This window comes from Camellia sinensis, chromosome 10 (genome assembly GCF_055761805.1).
Source record: "Camellia sinensis isolate YWXY chromosome 10, ASM5576180v1, whole genome shotgun sequence".
NCBI classification, from domain to species: domain Eukaryota; kingdom Viridiplantae; phylum Streptophyta; class Magnoliopsida; order Ericales; family Theaceae; genus Camellia; species Camellia sinensis.
In genome coordinates, this window is record NC_138970.1 from 103,915,553 (window position 1) to 103,941,460 (window position 25,908).

At 37.1% G+C, this 25,908-nt stretch overlaps 2 protein-coding genes across 7 annotated transcripts in view; one reads left to right on the forward strand and one right to left on the reverse strand.

Moving 5' to 3' along the window:
* The first annotated feature begins 957 nt into the window (after positions 1-957).
* On the forward strand, positions 958-11,086 carry LOC114257230 (serine/threonine-protein kinase PBL34). The gene is made up of 6 exons (XM_028196997.2): positions 958-2,107; positions 5,474-5,811; positions 5,923-6,058; positions 8,981-9,117; positions 9,191-9,314; positions 10,328-11,086. Exons 1-6 carry the CDS (start codon positions 1,918-1,920, stop codon positions 10,846-10,848), a joined length of 1,446 nt encoding a protein of 481 aa, XP_028052798.2. The 5' UTR covers positions 958-1,917; the 3' UTR covers positions 10,849-11,086.
* A 4,587-nt stretch (positions 11,087-15,673) lies between these two features.
* Positions 15,674-25,908, reverse strand: part of LOC114307161 (UPF0496 protein At3g19330) — a 32,744-nt gene continuing 22,509 nt past the window's right edge. For all 6 annotated transcript variants that reach the window (XM_082891995.1, XM_082891999.1, XM_082891997.1 and 3 more), the window contains one exon: positions 15,674-16,105. In XM_082891995.1, coding sequence (XP_082748121.1) covers positions 16,045-16,105 — 61 coding nt within the window. In that variant the 3' untranslated portion in view covers positions 15,674-16,044. The remainder of the gene's footprint in view (positions 16,106-25,908) is intronic.

Genomic DNA, 25,908 nt, shown 5'->3' on the forward strand with positions numbered 1-25,908 from the left:
AGCTACACAAATGCACATGTGTGTGAGTCCCACGCCTATGTGAAAAAGTTGGAAAAAATTTGATAAATTATTTGGGATCCCTAGCATAACTCAATTCTAAAATCTTACTAGATTAAAATTCCTAGGGTCCATTTGTTTTGGGTTATAGGGGATGAGATTGGATTATGATGGATGTGGAGTCTACTAATATTGTGTTTATTTTTAAAATGGGGCAGGATATTCACAATACCTTGGGATTATGATTAACTTCAATGGATGGGATTAATAGTCCCCATGGAGGTTGATATTAAAAAAATAATCCATTGGGATTTGAGAGGGATTTACTATTTACCCTCTGCTATCCTACCTAATTTATTTACTCTACTTGATTAGTATGGTCTTTTCTCTATCACTTTTTTTTAAAAAAAATTATTCCACCATTTTTTACTCCACCATTCATTATTGATATCAAAATAGTTAATATAAAAATATAATAGTATAATAATATTTATACCCAAAAAAATTATATTAAAAAATAAAATGGTACCAAATGTATATATATATATATATATATTTATGAAATATAATTTTTAATATGAAAATATATAATGCATTTATCAGTTGGTATAAGTCTAAATTTAATAATAATTTAACAATAATATTTGTGAAAGTTTACATTATTAATCGCATACTTTATCTCTTAAAATAAATAGAAATTATTGCTAATTCATTGATTATCAAACAAATATTGGAATAATACTATATACACCAATTAGTATACTAATTAATAATATGACATAATTTAAAATATTTTTAATAATTATAATTTATATAATAAATAAGATCAATAATAAAATTATAACTAATATTAATATACTAATTAATATGTCAATTAATACATATAATATCACTCTTTTTCTTACCACGTCCGTAATAATACTCTCCTTATTAATTTCCTCCGTACCAATCACAACCAATCTATCTCTCAAATAAACGGATCCTTATAGCTTTCCACGCATGCATTTCAACTTCTTCAACTCTCTCTGCCCGAACTGCCCAAGTTTTCCACTTCTTTGTACCGCCCAAACTGCCCCCCCTGTCTCTGTCTCTCCCTGTTTTAGCTTTCTTGTCTTCCCCAAACTATTCCTCTGGCTGCCCTATCATTGCGTCCAATGCGCCGTACTCGTATGGTTCCGCTCTCTCATGGGCACTTCGGGCAGCTCAAAGCCCACTGCCCGTATTCTCCGGGCAGCTCCTATTTGCTTTAGTTGTCTTCGATTCAATTAAAAAATTTAGAGAACCGATAATTCGCTTAATTTATACATAATTATCATTTCCAGTATATATGTGCAACATATTATTATTATTATTATTATTTACATATGTTTTTGAGCCTTTTCAACTGGTCAGCTTCTTTGAGTGCTTTGTTGAGATTTCTCAGTATCTTGGAGGAGCAGAGCAGGCATCTCTTGGGGTTACTTTTGAGCTGAGATTTTATCTGATACAGCTTGTACTGTGTTCTTGAGCAGGGTTCTTCCAGTTGGCTTGTAAAGGTCGTCGAGCATGTGATCTGAATCATTCATCTCTCTGTCAAGTATCTAATGTGATCTTTGCCTGATTTTCTGAATTGGGTCTGAGTAATATCTTCTGATTTTTGGTGGGTTTCTGAGGAATTGCCAAGTACTGTTTGGAAATCTCTTCTTTCTCGTGTTGTCTTAGGAGGTGGGTGGAGGGGGTTTTGACGTTGTCTCTGAGAGATTTTATGAAGTGGGTCTGAATTATTTCTTCTGATTTTCAAAGGTCTTTGGGGAAATAGTTCTGAAAGTGAAGGACTGATGGGGAATTTTGTTTTTAGGGTTGTGTGATGAAGGTTTCAGAGGAGGGAGGAGGAGGGTGGGTGATTTGAAGACTTTTTAATGATATTTGGGTTTGTAAAATATGGGATTAGGTGCAGAGGGTGTGAAGGGAGAGTCATGGGATGTGGGCAAATCAAAATCAAAGAATAGGAAGAAGAAAGATGGTGTTGTGGAGGAGACTGGATGTTGGGTTAGGTTGAGATTTATTGGCAGCTGTATTTCTTCAAGATCTAAAGTGGATAGCTCTGTTAGTGGCATCAGTACTCATTGCGGTAATCCTTTACTTCCTTTGAAATTGTTATTTGTTGTGTTGAAATTTACATTTCTTAATTCACTTCATTTAACCTTTTTGAAGGAGTTAAATGTAATTGCTATTTGTGCATATTTGGGGATATATGATGTTTATCTTAGCTTCTTCTGTGTTATTAATTTGAGCTGGAATGCATCAGTACCGATTTTGTTGATCAAAACGTGACAACAACTTATAGTTGAAAAAAAGAAGGAAAAATAATTCAAGATGCGGAGAGACTACTACCCCATTGTGTCAAGAAGGTTTTTTGTTCTTGCATACATATACAGGACAGGATGGATGTCTCTAGGGGTAATATAAATAACTTCACCCATTGAAATATCTTGAACATTATATGCAACCTAGAATTGATAAGGGAAAATGAAAATGAAAGCAAAGTGAAAAGGAAAGCTGATATTTTTCATTTTTTCCTCTTAAGTTAAAAATGTTAGATTAGAAGTTTTTATGATATGATATGAATCATGAAAAAGAGAAGTGATATCTAGAATTCAAAAAATTTCACTATTTTCTCTTGCTAATTGTTTTTCTTTGGAAACTAGAGGGAACAGTGATTTCCTCAGTATTTTCTTTACTTTTTCCCTCAGCAATCAATAAACCAAGTAGAGCATGTATGTCTTGATTGAAATAGGTATAATTGAAGTGGGGAAAAAAAAGAAAAGAAAAGTCACGTTGTTATCCTGGAACTGTTAGTTGCTGATCAATAAGCCAACTATTTAATGTGTTTAAGTTGATTGGTTATAAAACATGGGAAATGATTGGTTTGTGTAGTTGTAATAGAAAGGTATTATGGACATGGCAGTTATTTCAGTTATCATGATTGTTGTGTGGTGTTGACTGGTGATTGGATTTTGTAAGCAATTTCCATGATGGAAACTAAGGTGTTGGTGATGATGTGGTTAGGGAGCTTGGTGGCAGTGGTAATGGTGGCTGGATTGGTTCTTTTTGTATTAATGGCGGGAGTGGATGGGATTTTAGTTGCGACATATCAAGTATATAATAGATCATGGTTTTGGTAATTGTGTTACTTGAATTTTTATCAAATTTTCTACCACGAAAGAGGTACAACCTCAAAGGAGCAAGGATCATAAACAAGAGAGTATAATATAAAGAGAATGTTAACTTGGAGGGAAACCATATTATTATTACATTAACCCATAATCATATTGCAAGGCTTGATTAATACACACTAAATAAAGAAAATACTCTAATGACTTAAAGATAACTAAAATACAAAAATACCCATACTAGACAAGAAGTAACAAAAAAATCCAAATTAATAAATGTCATCAACCCCCCCCCCCCCCTCCCTCTCAATATTCCTTGTATAGAACTGGCTTTTTAGTATTCTCTTGTATATTATCGATCTTTCCTCCTTTGTACCTCTTTCGTGGTTGGAAATTTTATTGGACTATGTGTTGGATGTTATGGAAATGGACAAAAGTTGTGAAAATGTGATGAATGGTGGATCATGGGTTATTGCTTTTGTGTTGGCTTTCAAAGTTCATTGTTTGGCAGGTTAATGGTGATGGTGCTCTTACCCTTTTGATTATATTTTTATTTTGTATGTCTATTGGGTATCCATTAGCAATAAGACCTTGTTCCTTGAAGTTCAAATGAACTTTCAACCCGATTTTTATTTTATGTAGAGCACTAAATTTTTTCCCTCAAGAAGAATTGGAGTTGGTAGCCTTGGTTCAAATCCCCCTTCTATGCCTCTAATAGTTCCTTGATATGAAAGGGTGACTGCACAGAATCAAATAATAAGATTAACTATTCATTGTCAAATTAAAAAATCAAAAGTCACAAAAAAACGAAAGTTATTACGATTTTGTGATTGATATATTGGATAATTGTAAGACCTAGATTGACATGGGATACTTTAGTAAATATACCCCCAATTGATTGGGGCACAAGACTTGGTTTGGTTTATTCTTATTATTATGTATTATTATCGTCTTCCAACCTCAAAGTATCTCAGCTGGGAATTCAGAGGCTCCTGCTCACTTTAAAAGTTACTTCTCCTTGATATTAGTAGTTCAGTGGAACATGCATCAAATGCTGTGCAGTTTATTAATGTTTAGAAGGCAAGATCTGAATAATTTTTCATCTGGTGGTACATTGCATTAACATATTGTCAAGTTTTTAAAATGCTGCCGCAACCATTACATAATGCCGTTACGTAATGGTTGTGGTGGTCACTACCGCCCGTTACGGCCGTTATAGCGGTGTGATGGAAATTCACATGTGTAACGGCGGTTTTTGTATTACATAATGGTCGTAGCAGTACTCTAACAGCCGTAGCGGTACTGTAACAGCCGTAACGGTCCGTTAGATATTGTTACACCCTTTTACAATATTCTGAATAGTTTCTTTTTCCAAAAAAACAAAAAAACAAAACAAAACAAAAGCTTACAAAAACGGAACAAATACAAGTGATCCAAGCCTAAAAGAAAAAATCTTATATGAATTTTTTTTCTTTATAATTTTTTTTTTCAATTTATAGCACAATTTTTATTTTATAATCCTTTCATTTAATAATTGTGAATATTTTTTATTCAGTTAGTTCAAATATTGATAAAAAATAATTTGTAGGCATTTAAAATCAATTATTCTTAAAATCATTAACTATTGAAATAAAATATAAGAAGCTCCTTTTTTAGTAATTTGAAAATATGAAATATATTGAATCATACTTAAAAATTAACAAAAATTGATCAAAATTTATTTTAAACCCTAATAAATGTTATTCTGAAAAAAAATTAAAAAATAAAAAAATATGCGTATCGGTTAGTTTTCTTCAAATTGTGCGAAAAAAAATAAATAAATTCACGCTTCCAGTTACCGCAACCGTTACGCTACGGCCTTTACACCCCATAACCGCTACTGCATCACCGTAACCGTTACGGCAACCACAACTGCTTTTCAAAACCTTGCATATTGTTATTTACAGAGAAAACATGTTCTTGTTAAATCAGTAGTTGGTGGTATGTGAAATGCATGTTTCATAGGTCACTTGTATTTTGTCCTTGGTTCTGTTGTGTTAAATTGTTGTTGTGTGGCCATACTTGCATCATCTTTTAAGGTGTTCTGTTTACTTCTTGTGTGGCTGTTAGACCACCCTTGTAATACATGTAGTCATGTCCCTGAACTTGTTTTCACTAAACTGGATCTCGTTTGGGTACAGAGCACGTAGAATTTTGTTTAATCCTATCAGCATAATGGCAGAATGCGTGAGGTTTGGGTGCTATATAAGACCAACCAACTAGAACTTTTCCTGTTTTGATGCTTTATATCTATTTCTTACAAGTTGTTTCCTTGTGTGTGCCAGCTGAAACAAAATCTACAAATGATACAAGCAGAGACAACACTGTTGCTCCTGCAGTATCATCAACAACCACAAGTAATGCAGAAAGCAATTCATCCACATCCAAACTTGAAGAGGAACTAAAAGTTTCTTCTCGGCTTCGAAAATTTGCATTTAATGATCTTAAGTGGGCAACGAGAAATTTCAGACCTGAGAGTCTTCTTGGTGAAGGTGGTTTTGGTTGCGTATTCAAGGGGTGGATTGAAGAGAATGGAACTGCACCAGTGAAACCTGGCACAGGACTTACTGTTGCTGTGAAAACCCTCAACCATGATGGGCTTCAGGGTCACAAAGAATGGCTGGTTTGATACTTTCCTATTGCATTTCACTTATGAACACTTCGTCTTCTGTTTGCCTTTTCTTTTCTTATCGTTTTAGTTCTTGGCTGTTTTCACATCTCATCTCAATGGCAGGCTGAAGTTAGTTTTCTTGGCGACCTCATTCATCCTAATTTGGTTAAACTGATTGGTTACTGCATTGAAGATGATCAAAGGCTGCTAGTGTATGAGTTCATGCCTCGAGGAAGCTTGGAAAACCACCTTTTTAGGAGTACGTAACTGCTTTTCTTTTGATACGTTGCTCCTTTTTCCTTGATATTTTGGACCACAAATATTTATTTTATTTTATTTATTTATTTTATTTATTGGTTAAAGAGGAAAATAGAAATTTTGGACCATAATTGTTCAGTATTTAGGTTTCTGGTATTTAGGTACAATAGAAAGTTGACCATTTGCTTCTAGGTGGAGTGGACTTGAAATCTATCCTCTTCAACCTCCAGCTTGTAACTTTGGTATCTCCTGTCATACCCAAAAGGAAGGGTGCAGTGTTCAGCCTGTGATTGGGATTGTGTATTATTATCTTACTTTCCCTAGAAAACCAAAATAAATTAAAAATTTATTATTTTTACCAAAGGTATGTCATATGTGGAGAATTATGTTTACTTGAGCTGGAATTATTGAGCATTCTGCGTAATGTATGCTCATAAATTTATCTTGTTACTTGTCGACTTAATTTCATGGGATTCTAGTAAAATTGAATTCATGAATTTTCGTGCTGATTATGCCGTCAATAAAAGATTTTCTTTAAATAAGAAATACAGATACTGTATATGACATAGAGAAATATCAGAGTCCACATGAAGGAAATTTTTTTTGAACTGTGTATGTGTAGTTTCATGTTTGTATTTCTGTGTAACATGAATCAGAAAGAAGAATGAATGTAATTTTCATATTATGGATCTGTATTTGTGGTGGTGTAGTACATTCATTGTCTATCTCCTTAAAGCACCCTGGTATTTATTCTATGACTTCTTTGGTTTCCCCTTGATGGATACATGGCTTCTACCAAAATTACTTGTTTTTGAAACTTATGGCTTTCATTTTATTCCGTTGTGTGTGTGTGTGTGTGTGTGTGTGTGTGTGTGTGTGTGTGGTGGAGTTGATGGGTTTTCTATATGGCGTGCAAGTGGGAGGGGAGGGGGAGGACTGTATGGTGTGGCGGTTGAATGGGGCAAAGGGCATTTTTTCGGTTTCATCATTCTATCGTGCTCTGGTGGAAAGTGTGGGTGGCTTGTTCCCTTGGCGGAGTATTTGGCTTGCGGGGGTCCCCTCTAAGGTTGCTTTCTTTGCTTGGATGGCGGTGTTAGACAGGATTTTGACAATTGATAATTTGGTCTGTCAGCAGTATATTTTGGTTAACCGGTGTTGCATGTACTGTAGTGACGTGGAGACAACGGCACATTTCCTTCATTGTCCTGTGGCTTATCTGTTGTGGATTTGATTTATTCGGTTTTTGGCGTGGTTTGGGTTCAGCAATGGAGCGTCGAGGGTGTTCTGTCAAGTTGGGCATGGCGTAGGGTCTGGAAGAAGCATCAGAAGGCTTGGGCTTTGGCCCCGTTGTGTTTGATGTGGTTGATTTGGTTGGAGCATAATCGGCGTATCTTTCAAGGGTTGGTGGTGTCTGTCTTGTTTGCAGAATAGGTTCCTGGTGGTTTCGTATTGTTGGGTGAGGGGTGGAATGAGCTGGATGTGTTTTCTTTTCTTGATTTTTTGGATGATCTTCTTGGTTAGGTGCTTGGTCTATAATGTATTCTTGGCATCAGCTTGATGCTTGTTTTTAAGAATATTGGCTTCTTATTTATCAAAAAAAAAAAAAAAATTTCCTAACTATCTCAAGCCACATTGATTTTGGTCTTGAGCGTCACCCTAAAAAATGTTGTTTTAGTCTGGTTTATGATATAATAAGGAATTCCAAATCGACTTTGGTGATTGCAACAGGAAGTTTATAAACTACTTGTGATCTTTATGTTGGAGACTGGATATTTTAACAGATTAGAAAAATAATGTGACAATCAGTTTTCTTAGTGGACTAGACAAGTTGTATTAATGATAATATGAAAAACAAACATATTAATCTTTGCCTTTCTTTAGTGTTATATTTTATCTTAGCTGAGATATTAGTATTTTCAATACATTTACATGATGGGATTGGCTCCTTTCACTTGTATGGAGTAAAAAAATACATGATGCTGTGAGTGTCCAAGCAAATTATTCAGCTGTTCTGAAGGAGACAGATGAGAATCAAATCACTGCCACTTAAATAATTCATGTGTTTATTTTGAGCATGAAAAAACAATTAGTGAATCACTATTGCAGAAATTGCTTGTGACATGGAAAGGGTGTCTTGCAGAAATAAGTTCAGAAAACAAGGTGAGGTATACGAAATATATACACAAAGAATCAAAGCTACTGGAGAAGCATGTTGAACTAAGTTGCTATACCATAGTACTTATGCTTGTGGAGCTGCTAGTCTGGTCTCAAATTCTTTTAAGTGTCCTGTTAGAATGGGTGGAGTATATCCTTTCTCATGTTTCAATCCAGCCCCCTTCTAGGAACCTTTTTTTTTTTTTGGTGGTAAATTCTTTGATGATTCCTTTGGACCAAAATGTTAGTCATTTATAATAGGAAAGAAAATCAGTTGATGTTATTTCCTATGTTGAAAGGAAAGTATACTTTCCAATGTGACCATACTTCTCTTTGCAGGAGCCATTGCTCCCCACAAAGGTTTGGGTATTCAGTTGGCATAGATAATACATATAGGTTTATACTAAGTTCGCCACCTATCCTAAATTTCCATATTTGGCAGGACTAAAACTGGGTAAAGTCTTTTAGGTCTTCCTTTTGCTAAAAACAACTGTACTCCCCCAACCCAAAGCTACTATTTAGAGGCAATAAAGCGAATCTTAGCATGGGATAAAATTCAACTTGTTTTTGTGCATTATTCTTTTCACAAATTTATGTTGCCTGGTTATAATGCAAATATGATATTTAATTGAATACGAGAAATTGGCCTGTTAATTTGTGCAATTTTGCTAATGTTAAAGTTTAGTCATTGTTGGATCTGGACTGGTATTGGCAGTTCAGCTTAGAATATGATTGCTCAGTGTTCTATCATAATAACCATTATGTGCAGGGTCCCTACCTCTTCCATGGTCCATCAGGATGAAAATTGCTCTTGGTGCTGCAAAGGGCCTGGCTTTTCTTCATGAGGAAGCAGAAAGGCCAGTTATATATCGAGATTTTAAAACCTCCAACATCCTATTAGACGCCGTATGTAATATATCTGGGGGAATTTTACATTGCTTCTCTGATTCCTTCATTTTCTAATAAAATGTCATTCCAGGAGTACAATGCCAAACTTTCAGATTTTGGACTTGCCAAGGATGGTCCTGAGGGAGACAAGACTCATGTCTCTACTCGTGTAATGGGAACTTATGGTTATGCAGCTCCAGAATATGTGATGACAGGTAACGGGCCTCACCTCTTTGTTTCGGTGAATGAACCTCTTCTCTAGCCTGTACTTTTTGTATTTTGGTTATCTATCTTCTGTGGATTTCTGGTTCAGTTCAAACATTTGGAAAAAAAAAAAAAAAAAAATAGAGAATCCAATAGAAAACTTTCATCCTGTGTGAACTAAGGTGTAGTACGTTTTCTGTTGCAGTAAACACCAAAGGTATTTTTAGTTCTGTTTTGTTTTTATCTAAAATTTCTTGATACTTCATCTGATGACAGCACTGATTTAGTAGCTTAGTGTCCTTATTTATTGCCCATGGTAATTGTGCCATTGGTTTATTTATTTATTTATTTATTTTTCAAGGAATACCACTCAAAGCTAAGTTTCAGATGATGCCATGTTGGAATTTCCATTCCATTCGAGTTCTCTGCTCCTACAAAGATATTGAATTGTCGTGGTGTCATCATCTTGAACTTTGCTTTTGTCCATTATTTTTTTTTAGTATCGACCATTTTTATTTAATTAGATTGTCTAGTAGGCCATACGATACTCATACAATTATCATTATTGGATTTTTAATACTTTCTATTATACTCTTGCCATTTTATAATTTAAAATATATGCAATTTCAAATTTAGAGGTATATTGTCCATTAATTTTTCTATAGACACTTTAATGGGTTGCCTTAAGCCATTCATTTTGTGCTTTTGTTGTTGTTGTTGTTATCATTACAATCGCAAACACATTGCAACAAACACGGAGGTGCTTTTTAATTATTTTTTTGTTTTTAATGAAAGGGCACTTAAAAAACAAAAAGAAATGAAAAGGCCTTATTATGAATTACCGGTCTTAAATTATGGATTGTGCATCAGTCTTCAAGTTTAACAGTATGAGGATGGAAAACCTTTGTGTTTTCTAATGATATTTGTTCACCAACCAGACTCAAAAATTTCCGAATGTCATTAATACACATGGGTTGTGATTTGAGATTCAATATTCTGATATTCTCTTATTTTTTTATACCAGGACATCTTACATCAAGGAGTGATGTTTACAGCTTTGGCGTGGTTCTGCTTGAAATGCTGACTGGTAGAAGATCGATGGACAAAAACCGACCCAATGGGGAACACAATCTAGTAGAGTGGGCAAGACCACATCTGGGAGAGAGAAAAAGGTTTTACCGACTGATAGACCCCCGGCTCGAAGGTCACTTTTCAATAAAAGGTGCCCAGAAAGCTGCACAATTGGCTGCTCGCTGCCTTAGCCGTGATCCAAAAGCCAGACCTCTGATGAGTGAAGTTGTTGAATCATTAAAGCCACTGCCAAACCTCAAGGACATGGCTAGCTCATCATATTATTTCCAGACAATGCAAGCTGACCGCATCGGCTCAAGTCCAAATGCTAGACACGGCAATATAAGAACACAGGTTGCATCATTTCAAAGAAATGGGCAGCAACATCCACGAAGCCTCTCGATACCAAACGGTTCACATGCTTCGCCTTATCACCATCAGTTACCTCATAATTCACCAAAACCTAATGTTTAACCATAAAGCATTGTGTTGTTTATTCCTGTCTTTTTCTCATTCTTCTTTTCAAATATAATTCTATTTTCTGGGAGTTGGATTGGATGACTGGAAAAGAAACAGGAACGGGTTTGTGTTATGTTGTGATTAATGTTCCGGTGAGGAGATAGTTAGGGGAGTTGGCAGTTTATGGAACAAACAACAATGTCAACCACATGTTTTACTTATTTGTTCAGAAAGATTAATGATAATTTATCTCTCTCTCTCTCTCCATGTACCCCTCCTACCGCGGCACTGTGTATTATCAACACAAAATGTTGTTTTGTAATTTGTCTGCAAAAAAAGAAAAGAAAAAAAAAAAATTGGAGAAATTTTGATTATGAATGTGATTGTTTAGCCAGAAGGAAAATGATGATGATGGGCTATGGTCAAATGCCAAAAAAGGGGTGGCATAGTGGTCACTATTGTGCAGTCATATAGCTCCATTTCGAGATTTACTTAAATAAATTAAATCGTTCATAGTATAATATACTTGTAAAAAATCAAATTTATCGGGCATCATTAACCTTTTTATTAACTCAAATTTGTATCTATAAAAAAAAAAAATAAAAAAAAAAAATAAATAACAAATAAAATTTGAAATATAAAACTAAATACAAATGTGAGTCGATAAAAAGATTAACGATAACTTGATTTTTTGCAGGTATATTATACTTGATGTATTCTAAAAAATGAACAATTTAAATCATTAAAACGGACTCCAAAATTGGCTCATATTATTGCACAATCCCTGCACAGCAACCACCTCATTTCCAATATAGCACATCCTCATAAGCACAAACTATAAGGTTTGGGATGATCTAAATAAGTGCACTTTTTTACTTTTTATGAAATATGAATTGGGTATGGATTGAGTTTGAAGTGATGTGGTAAAGAGGTGATGTGACTTAAATAACATAATGTGACTTAAATATGATAGTAACTTTTTAACTTTTTGACTTTTTTAAGTTATAACAAAGAAGAATCACTTACAAATCCCATAAACTGAAAGTATGTAACCCCAATTGCTATGGGAATAGCTTCTTTATAATTGCATGTGTGTCAATTTGTGTATATGTTGTTACGCCCTGACCCTTTACACGTCATCGATATTGTCCGCTTTAGGTCACGCCTGCATGGATTTGTTCTTCCCAGTGGGTCACCCATCCTGGAACTACTCCAGTCTAAGCACGCTTAACTGGGGAGTTCTAATAGGGATTTCACCACTTGGGAAAAGGCCTCGATACTATATAAGGGTCTAGGTTTTTACTTTTATAGCGCAGGACCTCCCCCTCCATTCCCGACGTGGGACACCGGCGGGAGGAGTTCCTGGGCTATAAAAGTAAAAACCTGGACCTTTATATAGCATCGAGGCCTTTTCCCAAGTGGTAAAATCCCTATTAGAACTCCCCAGTTAAGCATGCTTAGGCTGGAGTAGTTCTAGGATGGTTGACCCATTAGGAAGAACAAATCCGTGCGGGCGTGACCCAAAGCGAACAATATCGATGACGTGTAAAGGGTCGGAGCGTTACATATGGTATCAGAACCGACTCTCCGGAGTACCGAGTGTGGGCCCCTGGCGTCTCTCGGTGCATGTGGGCGGGCTTGTGAGCTGGCAGGCTACTGCACGGGGACGTGCAGCCTTATGGGGGGTGGATTGTAAGGTCTCGGTGTCCTACATCGGGAATGGAGGGGGAGTTCCTGAGTTATAAAAGTAAAAACCTGGACCCTTATATAGCATTGAGGCCTTTTCCCAAGTGGTGAAAATCCCTATTAAAACTCCTCAGTTAAGCATGCTTAGGCTGAAGTAGTTCTAGGATGGGTAACCCACTAGGAAGAACAAATCCGTGCGGGGGTGATCCAAAGCAGACAATATCGATGACGTGTAAAGGGTCGGGGCGTTACAAAAAAATTTGAGACCACAAGAGAAATATATAAAGTACAACTCAAACAAAAGAGAAAACCACAATATTTTAATATACATATATAAGCAGAGTTATAACATATATAACTGATTTGAGTTCCACTAGAGGTTTACAAAACACTGTCAAACCAAAAGGTAAAAGGAGAGGGTGAGAAAGGGAGAGTTGGCTCAAGGGAAGTAGAGAAGTAAGAAGAAGAAAAAAAAAAAAAAAAGAAGAGAAAAAGAAGGAAAGCAAGAAAACAAGAAAGAAAAAAAAGAAAAGGAAGAAAAAGGGTGCCTTCTTAAGTCAAGGTAAGAACACTTGTCTTCTCCAATTCTTTCACCATCCCATCCTATTGTTAGATTCCCTCTTGTGTTGCATATTAATGGGAAATAGGGTTTTTGATGTATATAAGAGTGTTGGTTTGATTTAGTGACTTTGCCTTACAAATTTGTCAAATTAGGCACTGCTATAACTTCTCTAATTTAAAAGAAATATCAAATTTATTTATTTCTTCAATCTGAATTCACTGTAGGCTATTTGGTGTTTTTAGAGCTTGTGGTAATTTTATTAGCCCCTAATTGTGTGATTTTAGGGCTTGGATACTTTGTTTAAAAATCTGGTCCTGAGTCTCTAAAAAACAGTCAACTTCTTGCAATTTTATAAAATTCCAAAAAAATCATCTCAGTTTAGTTCTTCTGTACAAATTTAGGATTTTGAGTCCTATTTTCAATGGAATTTATTTGGGTGAAAATCATTGGGTAGATTGAGAGGAAAACTAATTTTCCCAACGGGTGACAAATCTGGACAGGTTTTCGAATATAGCTTGTAGATGAATTTCTGGAGGTGCTATGCACATTTTGTGAATTGGAATTGAAACTAGACAGGTTAATTATTATTTCTATTCTCTTTCAGCCCCTAATTTGACCTAGAAGTATTTTTCCCAAAGCACTCTTGTTAGCCCTGCAGAACCGAACAGTACTGGAAATGGTGTTTTATTGTGTTGTTTGTCTCTAAGTATTTTAAAGCATGCCTAATGTTATTTGCTTGCCTTACCATACATATGTATGATTATCATTCATTTCTTATGTTTGTCTCATGCTCTTTTATATTACCGAATGTGACTAGCTTGCTTTGCAAAAGATCTAATAAATGGGAAATGGAAAGGGGTTGGTAATGGGTGACGTTCACCCTTGTGCTTCAGAATGATTTATGTAATAAACATGTGAATGGAATTAAAACCAAATGAGTTATGTCTTGCGCAAGCGGTCTAAGCGAGCCCCTAGGTTGACACGGATGTATTCAGACTCTATACGGTGGTTTCAGGGTGTAAGCGAGCCCTTTGGTATGGTATGTGCAGGGTGTAAGCGAGCCCTATACACGATTTGGGGTGTAAGCGAGCCCACTTGTTTGGCCGTCCCTTTTGAGGTCCATCGATGTCGCTGGCCGGTAAATAACCGGGAGGTGAACATGGGTGGTAAGGTCTGCAAAGCAGCAAAATGGGGAGTTCTAAGCAGTCCGGTGTTTAATCTTGTGGTTGGGTAGAAGGATCTCTATGGGGGGTTCTAGATGCCTAGTCTAACTACTAATTCATAAAACCTTAAAGTAAATATGTTATGTTACCTAATTTGTTTTGTGTATGGTTGATTGATTGATAGAAGATATAGGGGTGTGTGTGTTTTTACTGGGCATTCCAAGCTCATGGCGTGTTATACCAAGTGAAAAAGTAGCTTACGACGGGGAAGGTTATCCTGAAGACAATCAAGATGAAGTTTTAGAGCCGTGGTTCACTTGAAAAATTTGGACTAGTAGTTTGTTTTTGTTTGTAAGGCCCCGGTGTCGCACATCGGGAATGGAGGGAAAGTTCCTGCGTTATGAAAGTAAAAACTTGAACCCTTATATAGCATCGAGGCCTTTTTCAAGTGGTAAAATCCCTATTAGAACTCCCTAGTTAAGTGTGCTTAGGCTGGAGTAGTTGTAGGATGGGTGACTCACTGGGAAGAACAAATCCGTGCAGGTGTGAGCCAAAGCGAACAATATCGATGACGTGTAAAAGGTCAGGGCGTTACATATGTAGAAGCAGAAGAAGCTAAAAGAGACAATAATATTTTAGTGCTTCATGTATTAACTTGGTTGAAAACCATTGCAAACTACGGAATGAGAGGACAGTCATCACAATTTTATACCAAGAATAAAGATAAAAAGAATAATAAAATTGTATTAATATGAAAAAAATTTCTGAAATTGTTGGGCTAATAGGTTGAAGTTTAAATTTTTTTCAGCCAAAAGAAATCACTTGTCCACAAGGACGTGTATTTGTTTAAAATTTATATATTTATTCAAGTATCACATATTTTGTACACGTGTCACATATCTATTTATCTATTCAAATATCACTCATCTGTACACGTGTCACCTATATGTCCCACCTCATCACCACTAACTACCGTCATTGACTTTCCAACAACTTTTTTGGTCAATTTTTCAACTTCTCCGGTGCCAATGACTTTTTCCACGACTTGTCACAAAAAAAATTAAACCTTAAACTAAATAATATATGACCTAATAAGAATGTATTTTTTTTACCAATTAATCCAAATCTTTATTGTATGACAATGATCTAAACTCATTGATAAATATATAAAATTAGAGTGGAGAAAAATATAAAATAGAAATATATAAAAGGGCAATCTCAAAAAAAAAAAAAAAAAAAAATTAATACCATGTCCAGTATTTCTATTTTGTTCCATTAATATTCACTCCTTCAATTACAAAATCCAGAGTCAAACAAAAACATCCATCACAATTATTATTATTATTATTATTATTATTATTTTTTTGGGTGGGTAGAGGGGGGGGGGGGGGGGGGCAAACTCTATAATTTCATTCATAAAAGAAGAAAATGCATAAGAGTTTTGAGATATAATTAACATCCTTGCAAAAATTACAATTATGCATTTAAATCAAATCATAATTGTGAGTGTATAATCCAATAGTTAATTATCAGCAATTTCCAATAAGGTATTGAAGCAAAGTAAGGTATTGAAGCTCTTCTTGTGTTAACAATCCGCAATTTCCAATTCATTGGAATGGAAAACTCCTTTGCAGCCTGGCTATAGATTGTTGAAACATCAAGTTTCCTCTGCACAGATAAAAAATGGCACCGAGGTCTTCTGGTGGTGCAGCCCCATGAGCTTTGCTCAAACTAAGTTTGAAATGTTCGCTCCAGAGCCAGTAAAGTTGGATGAGATCCACAGCACTGGCCTTATCCCCGCTAGTTGATGCATTTACCGTTTATTTTCTTTGTTTGGCTTGTCATGTTTGCCTTGTATGATCTGTGAGACAAAAACAAGCAGATACACGCAACACATGAGTACAAAATAGAGTGTTGGATTTAAAATTAGATACTTTGGAAATTGCTCCATCCACAACCCTATGGCTCACTCTCACATGGTTGCATCCCATGTTGTGATGGAAGAAGCTTTGATAAAAGCCAAAATGGCTGTGAATCGCAGCGAATTTCACAATCTACTGTACTCTTGACACATTAATTCGTGAAGTGTGAAGCAAGAACTCAAAATGAAACTAGAACATGACTATCCATAAAAACCTATATGAAAATGACATGCGATTAATATTCAGGACAAGAATCATCCTTTTTCAAAGTGACAAATCATGTAACACATTGGCAGAGGGCCGTAGAAAGAGAGAAATAAGGCCCACTGCATTCACACACCAACAGATAAAAAAATAATGAGAATCGAGGAAGGAGTAGAGAAAAATTCAAAAAGAAAATGGTGTAAGAAGAGGCATGAGCATGCAAGAGGTGTCGGCAAAAGTTGAGTTACACAGGTTTCAATTTCCGATTATCTTGTTCCCCACATTAGAAGACAAACAGATTGTTTTCCCAGTAACTTCTTCCAGCTTCTCTCTAGAAAGGAAATTAGCTCTGGACAGGAGCTTAACCATTACAAAATATATATCCTATATCACCATCATCTTTTCATCCAAACTTTCTAAAAAATAATTTACGGGGTAATTTCTAAATGGTAATGGTTATATAAATGATTCTAAACTCTACTCAACAAGCCTTTACCTTAATCCTAATTACTTGAGGGGGGCAGCTATAGGGATCTATTTCCACCAGTTGATTCAAAGTTATATCCTCAGTTAAGTTTAAGACAGTCATGTCTTTTCTCATCACCTCAAGCAAAGTTCTCCTGGGCCTTCCTCTGTTTTTTTTACCACCCTCTGCATGGATCATACACTACTCCTTACTGGTGCATTATTTGGTCTATGATGCAGACGATTATAGCATCCCCCATCTTACCTTCAAATGGTGTCACTGATGACTTATTCCTAATGAATTTTCATTTCTTTTCTTACTTTTTCTTTTAACTTATCCATCTCAACATTTTCATTTTAGTGATAATTTTTAAACACACAATTTCTTAACTGCTCATTGTTCAGCACCATACATCATAATAGAACTTATAGAAGTCCTATAGAACTTTCCTTCAACTTTAATAGGAATTCTACAATCACACAACACTCTCAATACACTCTCCGAATCATCCATCTCACACCAATTCTATAAGCCACATCCTCCTTAATCTTTTTATCTTTGTGCATATATATATATATATGTTGAGCATCAAGATGATGCCAACGGATACAAAGAATACCCCAAAAGGGAAAAACCACCTATCCAATCAAATCACCCAAAAAATAAAGAAGAAAACATATCCGGCTCCACCATTCCCATAACCCAACTACACAAAACCACTAACAACCTATTCATCAACCTTGAAACTAGTTGTACCACCCCCTGAAAAATACGTTGATTCCACTCCAACCAAATCGACCACATTAAACATAGAGGAGCAAATGACTTCGCATCCTAGCAACACGTGTAGGCACCCTATTTTGACCGACCCTAAGATTTAGGGCACTTGTAGGCCTCCCGATGATAAAATAATAATATCTCCACCTTTGGAACGTTGGAAATTGCTTAAGGTTGCTGTTATGCCCTGTTTTGGCCTAAAACTGACTTTTTGCAAAAATGACCAAAATAACCCTGAACTCGTTTTTCCGACCCCAAGAGATAGGGGAAGCCTAATTGCACTTAGATTGATGATCTTTTCCAAAATTACTGACCAGCTTTATCAAAAACATTGATCAAAAGATAATTTGGGCTTGCTTAGGCCACAAGCAGGTAAAAGCCATGCAAAACCGCATCTTGCTATGCAAACCTACACCTAACTTGCAAAGTTGACACTTGGACAATTGGCTGCACGTGCATCGTGCAGCCGCACCTAGTATGCACGGCCGCACTTCTGCCCGACAAACACAAATGGAAACTATGAAAGCTTGTCATTATGGCTTTGGAGGGAGGCGCTAGGGGAGAAGCGATGGCTAACCCTTGGCTTCCTCCCCAAGCTAAGAGTGCCGATAAAAGCACCCCTTCCCCCCCTCTTGCAAGGCGTTACAAAATTAAAACCTTTTGAGAGCATTAGAGAGCTTGAGAGAAAGATGCCCTCTCCCTCCCTATTAACTTCGAAAATCCTAACCCTAACAACAACCTAAAAGCAATAAAACACAACCTAAGACTTGGAGGTTTGAACTATAATCAGAAACCTTTGCTTGAGGGAGGATTGCAAGCAAGAAAATAAAGTTTTCTCGCATTTTCTTAAAAACAGCAGGTAATCTCTTATCCTTTTGTTATTTCAGTACCTTTTTCAATCTTCTTTTCAATATGCAATCATCTAGGGTTGTGAGGATGGCATAATCATCATGTAGTTTCCTAATTTTATTCATTTTTCCGGCTTTTCTTGCATGTTTTCTTCATCTTTGTTAGAAATAGCATGTTTAGGCCTCATGTAATCATATAATACATATTCACAGCCCAGTTTGAACCATCATATAGATAGTTTGCATTTTTCAGTCTTTATTTGTTATTTGCTCTTCTATGCATAAAAATCATGGTAGTAGCCTCAAACTAGGTTTAGGTTCATTATTGTTTCAATAGTTGCATATTAGGGTCATATTTATTTCAAATATTGCATGTAAGATGCTAAAAGTGGGCATCCAAGTAAGTTTTCTTGTTCCACATAGCACGTGCTTGTTTAGTGCATTGTCCTTTAAATTATGCAAGTTAAATGTTTTTCTATGCAAAATTGTGTATTTTGAGTGCTTTCATGATTATTGCTTGACTTAGTTCATGTGTATGATAATATCCTTAAAAAATCTATTTTTGGTAATAAAATATTTATTTTTGAAAAGGATATGATTTTATTCATAAAATCTAAGTTAGGTGATATTCAATTTTGAAATCTAGTTTGTAGGATTAGTAAAGGTTTTAGGTCTAATAATGAAGTTTGTAAATAACTAGTCACTAAAATCATAAAATAGAAAGTTAGTAGAGGCCAATCTTCAGATTGAGCAAAAAGAGATGTAACCATTCACTAACCTTCCTTTATTGTACCTAAACTCCCAAACCTAAAAATCTCTGGTTATGACGGATTGGTCCTTCACTTAGTTTATTGTTAAAGGTTTCTTAATCCCCTATAAAATTAAGTAGTAACTCTATCAATATTTGTTGAAGTAAGTTGGCACAACACGTGTGGGACGAGCCTTGGACTTCGAAAAAGGCACGACACCCATAACATGCAACACCAATTTACTAGAATATGGCGGCGAAGAACCAAATTATCAATAGTTAGAATTCTACCCAAAATCGTCGGTCACACAAAAAAATAGAAACAAATAAAAAATAAAAAAGTCACTTTTAAAGGAATTCCCATAAACCAAATATTCCACTAAGGAAAAAACTCATACCCGGCGACAACCAAGGCTTGATAAAAGTATGAAATGGAGAATACACCCCTCACTCTCGGCCAACGCCGCACCAAAACATCATTCCCTCTCCCCTAACTCTCACAACATACAAGAGAGCTAAGAGATACACCAATTGCCCAACCTCCTAGTCCTGAAGCTGCCGTCGAAGACGAATATCCCAAACCGCCATAGTCCCAGTCCCATCGAGATAGGATGCCACTGACGCCTCCCGATCCTCTGCCACTTGAAAGATCAATGGGAACAAGCATTCTAATGGAACATCGCCACACCACCTATCCCGCCAAAACCTCACCCTATCCCCTATCCCCACTCGAAACCGAACATCCTTCCAAAAATCTCCCCCCACCTAACCAAATCCCTTTCCACAAACCCTGACCATGTGAGCCCTCCACTATCCCAGATCATCACTCCCTCCTCTAAACCCCATATTTTACAACCACCACCCGATGCCACAACCACTTCATCTCTCCAACAAACCGCCAAAGCCATTTCCCCAATAGAGCCATATTAATTGTCACCATCCTACGCACTCCCAAACCACCCCCACCCCCCTCCCCCTTGCTTTGGCCTAAAAACCCGATCCCAATCCACTAAATGATATTTAAACTCCACTCCCATACCATTCCACAAGAAATTATAGATTTTAGAGAAGAAAAAGAGTTATGGAATGAGTTAGACTTCATTCCCTTTTATATTGATAATTCTGAGCAATTACAGGCATAATTCGAGCAACCAAAAAAGGAATAAATAAGAATACAATTATTATTTCATATTCTAATATTTCCTATTCTAGCACTCCCCCTCAAGCTGGTGCGAAGATCTCTCTTATGCCCAGCTTGTTGAGAATGCCATGAAAGTATTTGCTCACTAATCCCCTGGTGAGAACATCAGCTAGTTGGTCACCAATCTTCACAAATGGAATACATATAGTGACACTAGTGAGTTTTTCCTTGATGAAGTGCCTATCAATCTCCACATGCTTAATTCTATCATGCTAAACTGGATTATGAGCTATGTTGATTGCGGCCTTGTTGTTACAATATAGTCGCATGGAGTCAGTCTGATGAATTCCCAAGTCTCCCAACAATAGTTAAATCCATAGTAACTCACATATCCCCTGAGCCATAGCCCTAAATTCTGCCTTAGCACTAGATCGAGCAATCACATTCTGTTTCTTATTTCGCCAGGTGACTAAGTTACCACCAACAAATGTGCAGTATCCAAAAGTTGATCATCTGTCAGTGACTGATCCTGCCCAATCTGTATCAGTAAATGCTTCCATACTGAGATGGCTATGTTTTGAGAAGTAGAGACCTTTTCCGGGAGAAGACTTCGGGTATCTCAGGATTCTCATAACTGCCTCGAAGTGGGAAGTTCTAGGAGCATGCATAAACTGGCTCACCATGCTCACGACAATGGCAATGTCTAGACGTGAGTGGAATAAGTACATGAGCTTGCCCACTAGTCTCTGGTATCTCCCCCTGCCTACTAGCTCTCCCTCTTGATCCTCACTAAGTTTCTGGCATGGTTCTAGAGGTGTATTACACGGTCTACCTCTAAGCAGTCCGATTTCCTTCAGTAAGTCAAGCACATACTTTCTCTGACATATAAAGATGCCATCCTTGCTCCTAGCTACTTCAATACCCAAGATATACTTCAAATGACCCAAGTCTTTAATTTCAAACTCTTTGGCTAAGTATTCCTTCAATCGAGGGATCTCCTCAACATCATCTCCTGTTAGAACAATATCATTAACATAAACAATGAGAACTGTGGTCTTACCATGTGGGGAGTGTTTTACAAACAAGATGTGATCAGCTTGACTCTACTTGAACCCATATTTCAGCATAGAGAGTAAGATTCTCACAAAGTTCATCTTAGCAACCGGTGCAAATGTCTCTTGGTAATCTATCCCAAAGTCTGAGTGAAGCCCTTAGCAACCAATCTTGCTTTATACCGTTCTATGGAACCATCTGCTTTGTGTTTTACTGTGTACACCCACTTACACCCAACTAGATTTTTTTCTCTAGGTAACTCCACTAACTCCCAAGTACTATTCTTGGTGAGAGCTCTCATTTCTTCCATCAGGGCAGGTTTCCATTCAAGAATACAGAGAACATCCTGAAAAGTGTTAGGTAGACTCACAAAAGACAGTTTAGACAGAAAGGCTTTATATGAGGCAGACAGATTAGAATAAGAGACATGATTGCTAATAGGATGTTGAGTACATAACCTGACTCCCTTCCTATTAGCAATGGGAACATCAAGATCTTAAACATCAGAAATAGAAGTACTAAAATTAGAATTACCCGCACTCTTAGGAGATGAGGTTGACTCTGGACACTTACCCGGAGAAGAAGTTGGCAGTAGAGAGGGAAAGTAGGCTCTTGCATCCAAGTGACTTGTTGTTTGTCCTTGTCCCTAATATAAACTTTGTCTGCTTCCTTAATAGGAATGGCAACGGGGCGGGGCGGGGCGGGGCGGGGCCGGGGATGACCCTCTCCGTCCCCGATCCCCGAAGAATAAAAAGTCCCCGTCCCCGTCCCCGGCCCCGATGGGGAAGGCATCATCTCCCCCACCCCCACCCCCACCCCCTAACGGGGATCGGGTTTCCCCGACCCCGATAAATCCCCGACAGACCTGTTCACAAACACACACACACACACACAGACCTGTTCACAACTAAAACATAGATCTGTTCAACCAAAAAAAAATAATAATAATAATCTGTATATGTATATGGAATCAACAACAACATCATTTTCATCAAGAACATCATCAACGGTAACATCATAAAACAAAAAATAAAAAATAAATAAAAATAAAAATAGAGACAGACAGACAGACGGTGGCGGAGGGAGGAGGAGACCAGAGGGAGGATCTGAGTGGCGGAGAGAGGATCTGCTCAAATCTGAGTGGTGGAGGGAGGATCTGTGCAGATCTGCCATGGCGGAGGGAGGAGGAGGCGAGAGGCGACGGTTCAGCGGTGGCCTAGAGGAGGAGGAGGAAGCGACGGAGGAGGGGTCGGTGAGAGGCAACGGAGGAGGAGGAGGAGGCGGTGAGCAGGAGCGACGACGCCATCGCCGACTGCGTGCGTAGAGAAAAAAGAGATTGAGAGACTGCCATCTGCTCTGCGTGCGTAGAGAAGAAAGAAAGAGAGAGAGAGAGTCAGTGAGTGAGAGAGAAGCTGTGTGAGTGAATTGAGTTTGTTTTTTTGGGCTTGGTTTATACATGGATATATAAAGGGTATGACAGTAATATCACTTCGGGGAAGATACGGGGACAGAGCCGGGGACGGGGCCGGGCCGGGTCCGAGGCTGTGAAGGTTATCCTCGTCCCCGGCCCGAAATACTTCGGGGATTTAATTTCAAATACCATCCCCGTCCCCACGGGGGTATTTTTCGGGAAAAAACCATTCTGATCGGGGTTGGGGGGTCGGGTCCCCGTCGGGCCGGGTTCAAATTGCCATTCCTATTCCTTAACAACTACTGGCTCATTATCTTCTATCTATTCAACCACTGGCGGAAGAGAAACAGGTGGAATAGGAATCTCTTTACACCAAGGCTCCCCTTGAAGAGAGGACTGGGATACCAGGGAAGGCGGAAAGTAAGGCTGAGACTCAAAGAACGTGACATCCATAGAGATAAACCATTTGCGAGTGGGAGGGTGATAACACTTATAACCCTTTTGGGTGGCAGAATAACCCAAAAAAACACATTTAAGTGACCTAGAATCCAATTTACCATGAGTGGGAGAATGATTATGGACAAAACAAATATAGCCAAAGGTCTTAGGAGAAATGGAGAACCCCGAAGAGGTAGACCCGAACAAAACTTGAAGAGATTTGTTTTTGAAGGACTTGGGTAGGAAGACGATTAATCAAAAAAGCGGCAGTGAGAACCTTTTCTCCCTAATAGGATCTAGGAACCCACATCTCAAAGGATAGACAACTGGCGACATCAAGGAGATGGCGATTTTTGCGTTCGGCAACACCATTTTGTTGAGGGGTATTAGTGCATGAAGTCTGATGAATAATGCCATGTGTGGCGAAGTAAGTGGCAAGACCAGAGTCAATATATTCTTCCCCATTTTCAGAATGTGACAGTTGCTTCAGCATTCCTATAACAAAAGAATACATCAGTAAGTTTTAACTATATACATATTTTTTTTTGTTCTTCAAAAGATGGGAGGAGAAATATGTCCCATTGGGCGTGCCAAAATTTGTAGACACAAATTTTAAAACATGAAGTGTTTCAACACATTTCAAAACTTATGTTACAAATGTCTACTGTTTAGTTTTTGGACTAAACAGTATTGATTATTTGAATAGCAGGTCTTATTTCCGATCTGTATTTCAGATCGTTAATTACACATTTTATACTAGGGGTGTGCGCGGTGCGGTTCGGGCGGTTTGAGGGTAAAATTACAAACAGAATGGCGGGTTGGCGGATTAGCGGATTGACAAATTGCGGTTTGAGTGGTTTTTGGCAGATTGGCGGATTGAAGAATATTCTAACTAATTATCATACATTTGGATAATATATAATACTAATTTGTATAATATTTTTTAGATATATAACACAAAGTAATTTTACATAATATGTTTCATATATATAATTACTAATTTGTAATAAATTTCATATCTTAAATGTCTCTTACAGTCATGTTTACATTGATATTTCATTGGAGGTTAAAAAATATATATGTATTAACTATAGCGGAGCGGAGCGGTTCGGTTGGCGGATTATAAATTTTAAAGTTTAAACCGTGGTTAGCGGTTAGAGCGGTGCGATGTGGATCAATGCGGTTTTAGCGGATTAGGTGGTATTTTGCACAGCCCTATTTTATACAAATGAAACCTCCGATTAATGAAGAACAAAATAAACAACAAAAGACAATTTAAGAAAAGTAAATATTTTATTGAAATTGTTATGAGTTTTGAACCCTCGAATACAAAATACAATTCTTGGGTTTAGAACCCTTTACTTATTCATCGCCATTAGCGTAGGCTCTTGAGTTCTCTAGGCTTCTCTTCTTCTTTCTTGTAACGATTTCTTTAGCTCTCAATTTCTTTCTCTCTCTCTCTGATCTTTTCACTTTTGATTTTCTGATCCCCCATCTTGTGTGATGGTCCTCATATTTATGGAGGGCCATCAGGTGGTAAGAATGCTTCATCTTCAATTTGAATTTCAAATTGAATGATAGCGCCATTTGAATTTTGAATAATAACGCAATCTGATTAATCGTATATCTTATTAACCGGATTGATCTTTGGGGTTTCATCCTGTGTGGTGTCCTTACTGTAGGCTCTACAGGTGTCATCTTTCGTAGGCTCCATGTGTCAATTGAGCATCTTGAATAACATCGTTGAGATATAACGTCGTTTTATTTATGTACTTCAACGGATCATATTGATCTTTTTTTAGGAAGTGATTACCTACAACCTTCCTATCATAGGCTCTATACGTGTCATAAATTTAGTTGAAATTTATGTACCAACAGTATCAGAGCTTGGTTAAGCCTATGACTGGTATGCCATTTGTCCAGCTATTGTATGTTGTGATCCAAGAGAGTGTGTTGAAATGTGTCCCACATCGCCTGGAGTTGCCTCTTCTGTGTTGGTTATAAGGCTCCAGTTTCCCTTTCCTTAATACTTGGATTTTAAGGAGAAATGTGGACTGGTTATAAGGTTCCAATTCCTCTCTCCTTAATACTTGGGTTTTAAGAAGAAGTGTGGGCTGGACTTTCCAATTTGATATCAGGGCTTGGTTGGGCCTATGACTGGTGTGCCATTTATCCGGTTACTGTATATTGTGGTCCAAGAGGGTGTGTTAGAAAGTCCCATCTGTGTTGGTTATAAGGCTCCAGTTTCCCTCTCCTTAATACCCAGATTTTAAGGAGAAGTGTCGGTTGAGCATTTCAATTATTCTCCCAATATATATTGATGCAATGACATCCTAGGAAGCATATAAATTTCTAAGAAGGTGGCGTGTCCATGTCGGACGCTCATCAGACACTTCCTGACACATATCAAACACACGTCCAAGTGTGTCATATCATTTCTTTAATTGTTTAGACTCGGACACACTTCAAACACTTTGGGGACAAGCCATCTTCATCACTTAAACAAACATGAAACACATTATAAGCCTGAACAAAATAACTTGGATATAATGATAAAATAAAAACAATTAGATTTATACCTATTAATCCCCCTTTTAAACTTTAGAAATCAATGTCATATTGCATTTTTTATTTTTATTTTTTTAATGGAATATTC

Coding starts and splice junctions, on each gene's coding strand:
- LOC114257230 (XM_028196997.2), top strand. CDS start 1,918: ATGGGATTAGGTGCAGAGGGTGTGAAGGGAGAGTCATGGGATGTGGGC. Junction 9,118..9,190: donor CCAACATCCTATTAGACGCC/GTATGTAATATA, acceptor ATGTCATTCCAG/GAGTACAATGCCAAACTTTC. Junction 9,315..10,327: donor TCCAGAATATGTGATGACAG/GTAACGGGCCTC, acceptor TTTTTATACCAG/GACATCTTACATCAAGGAGT.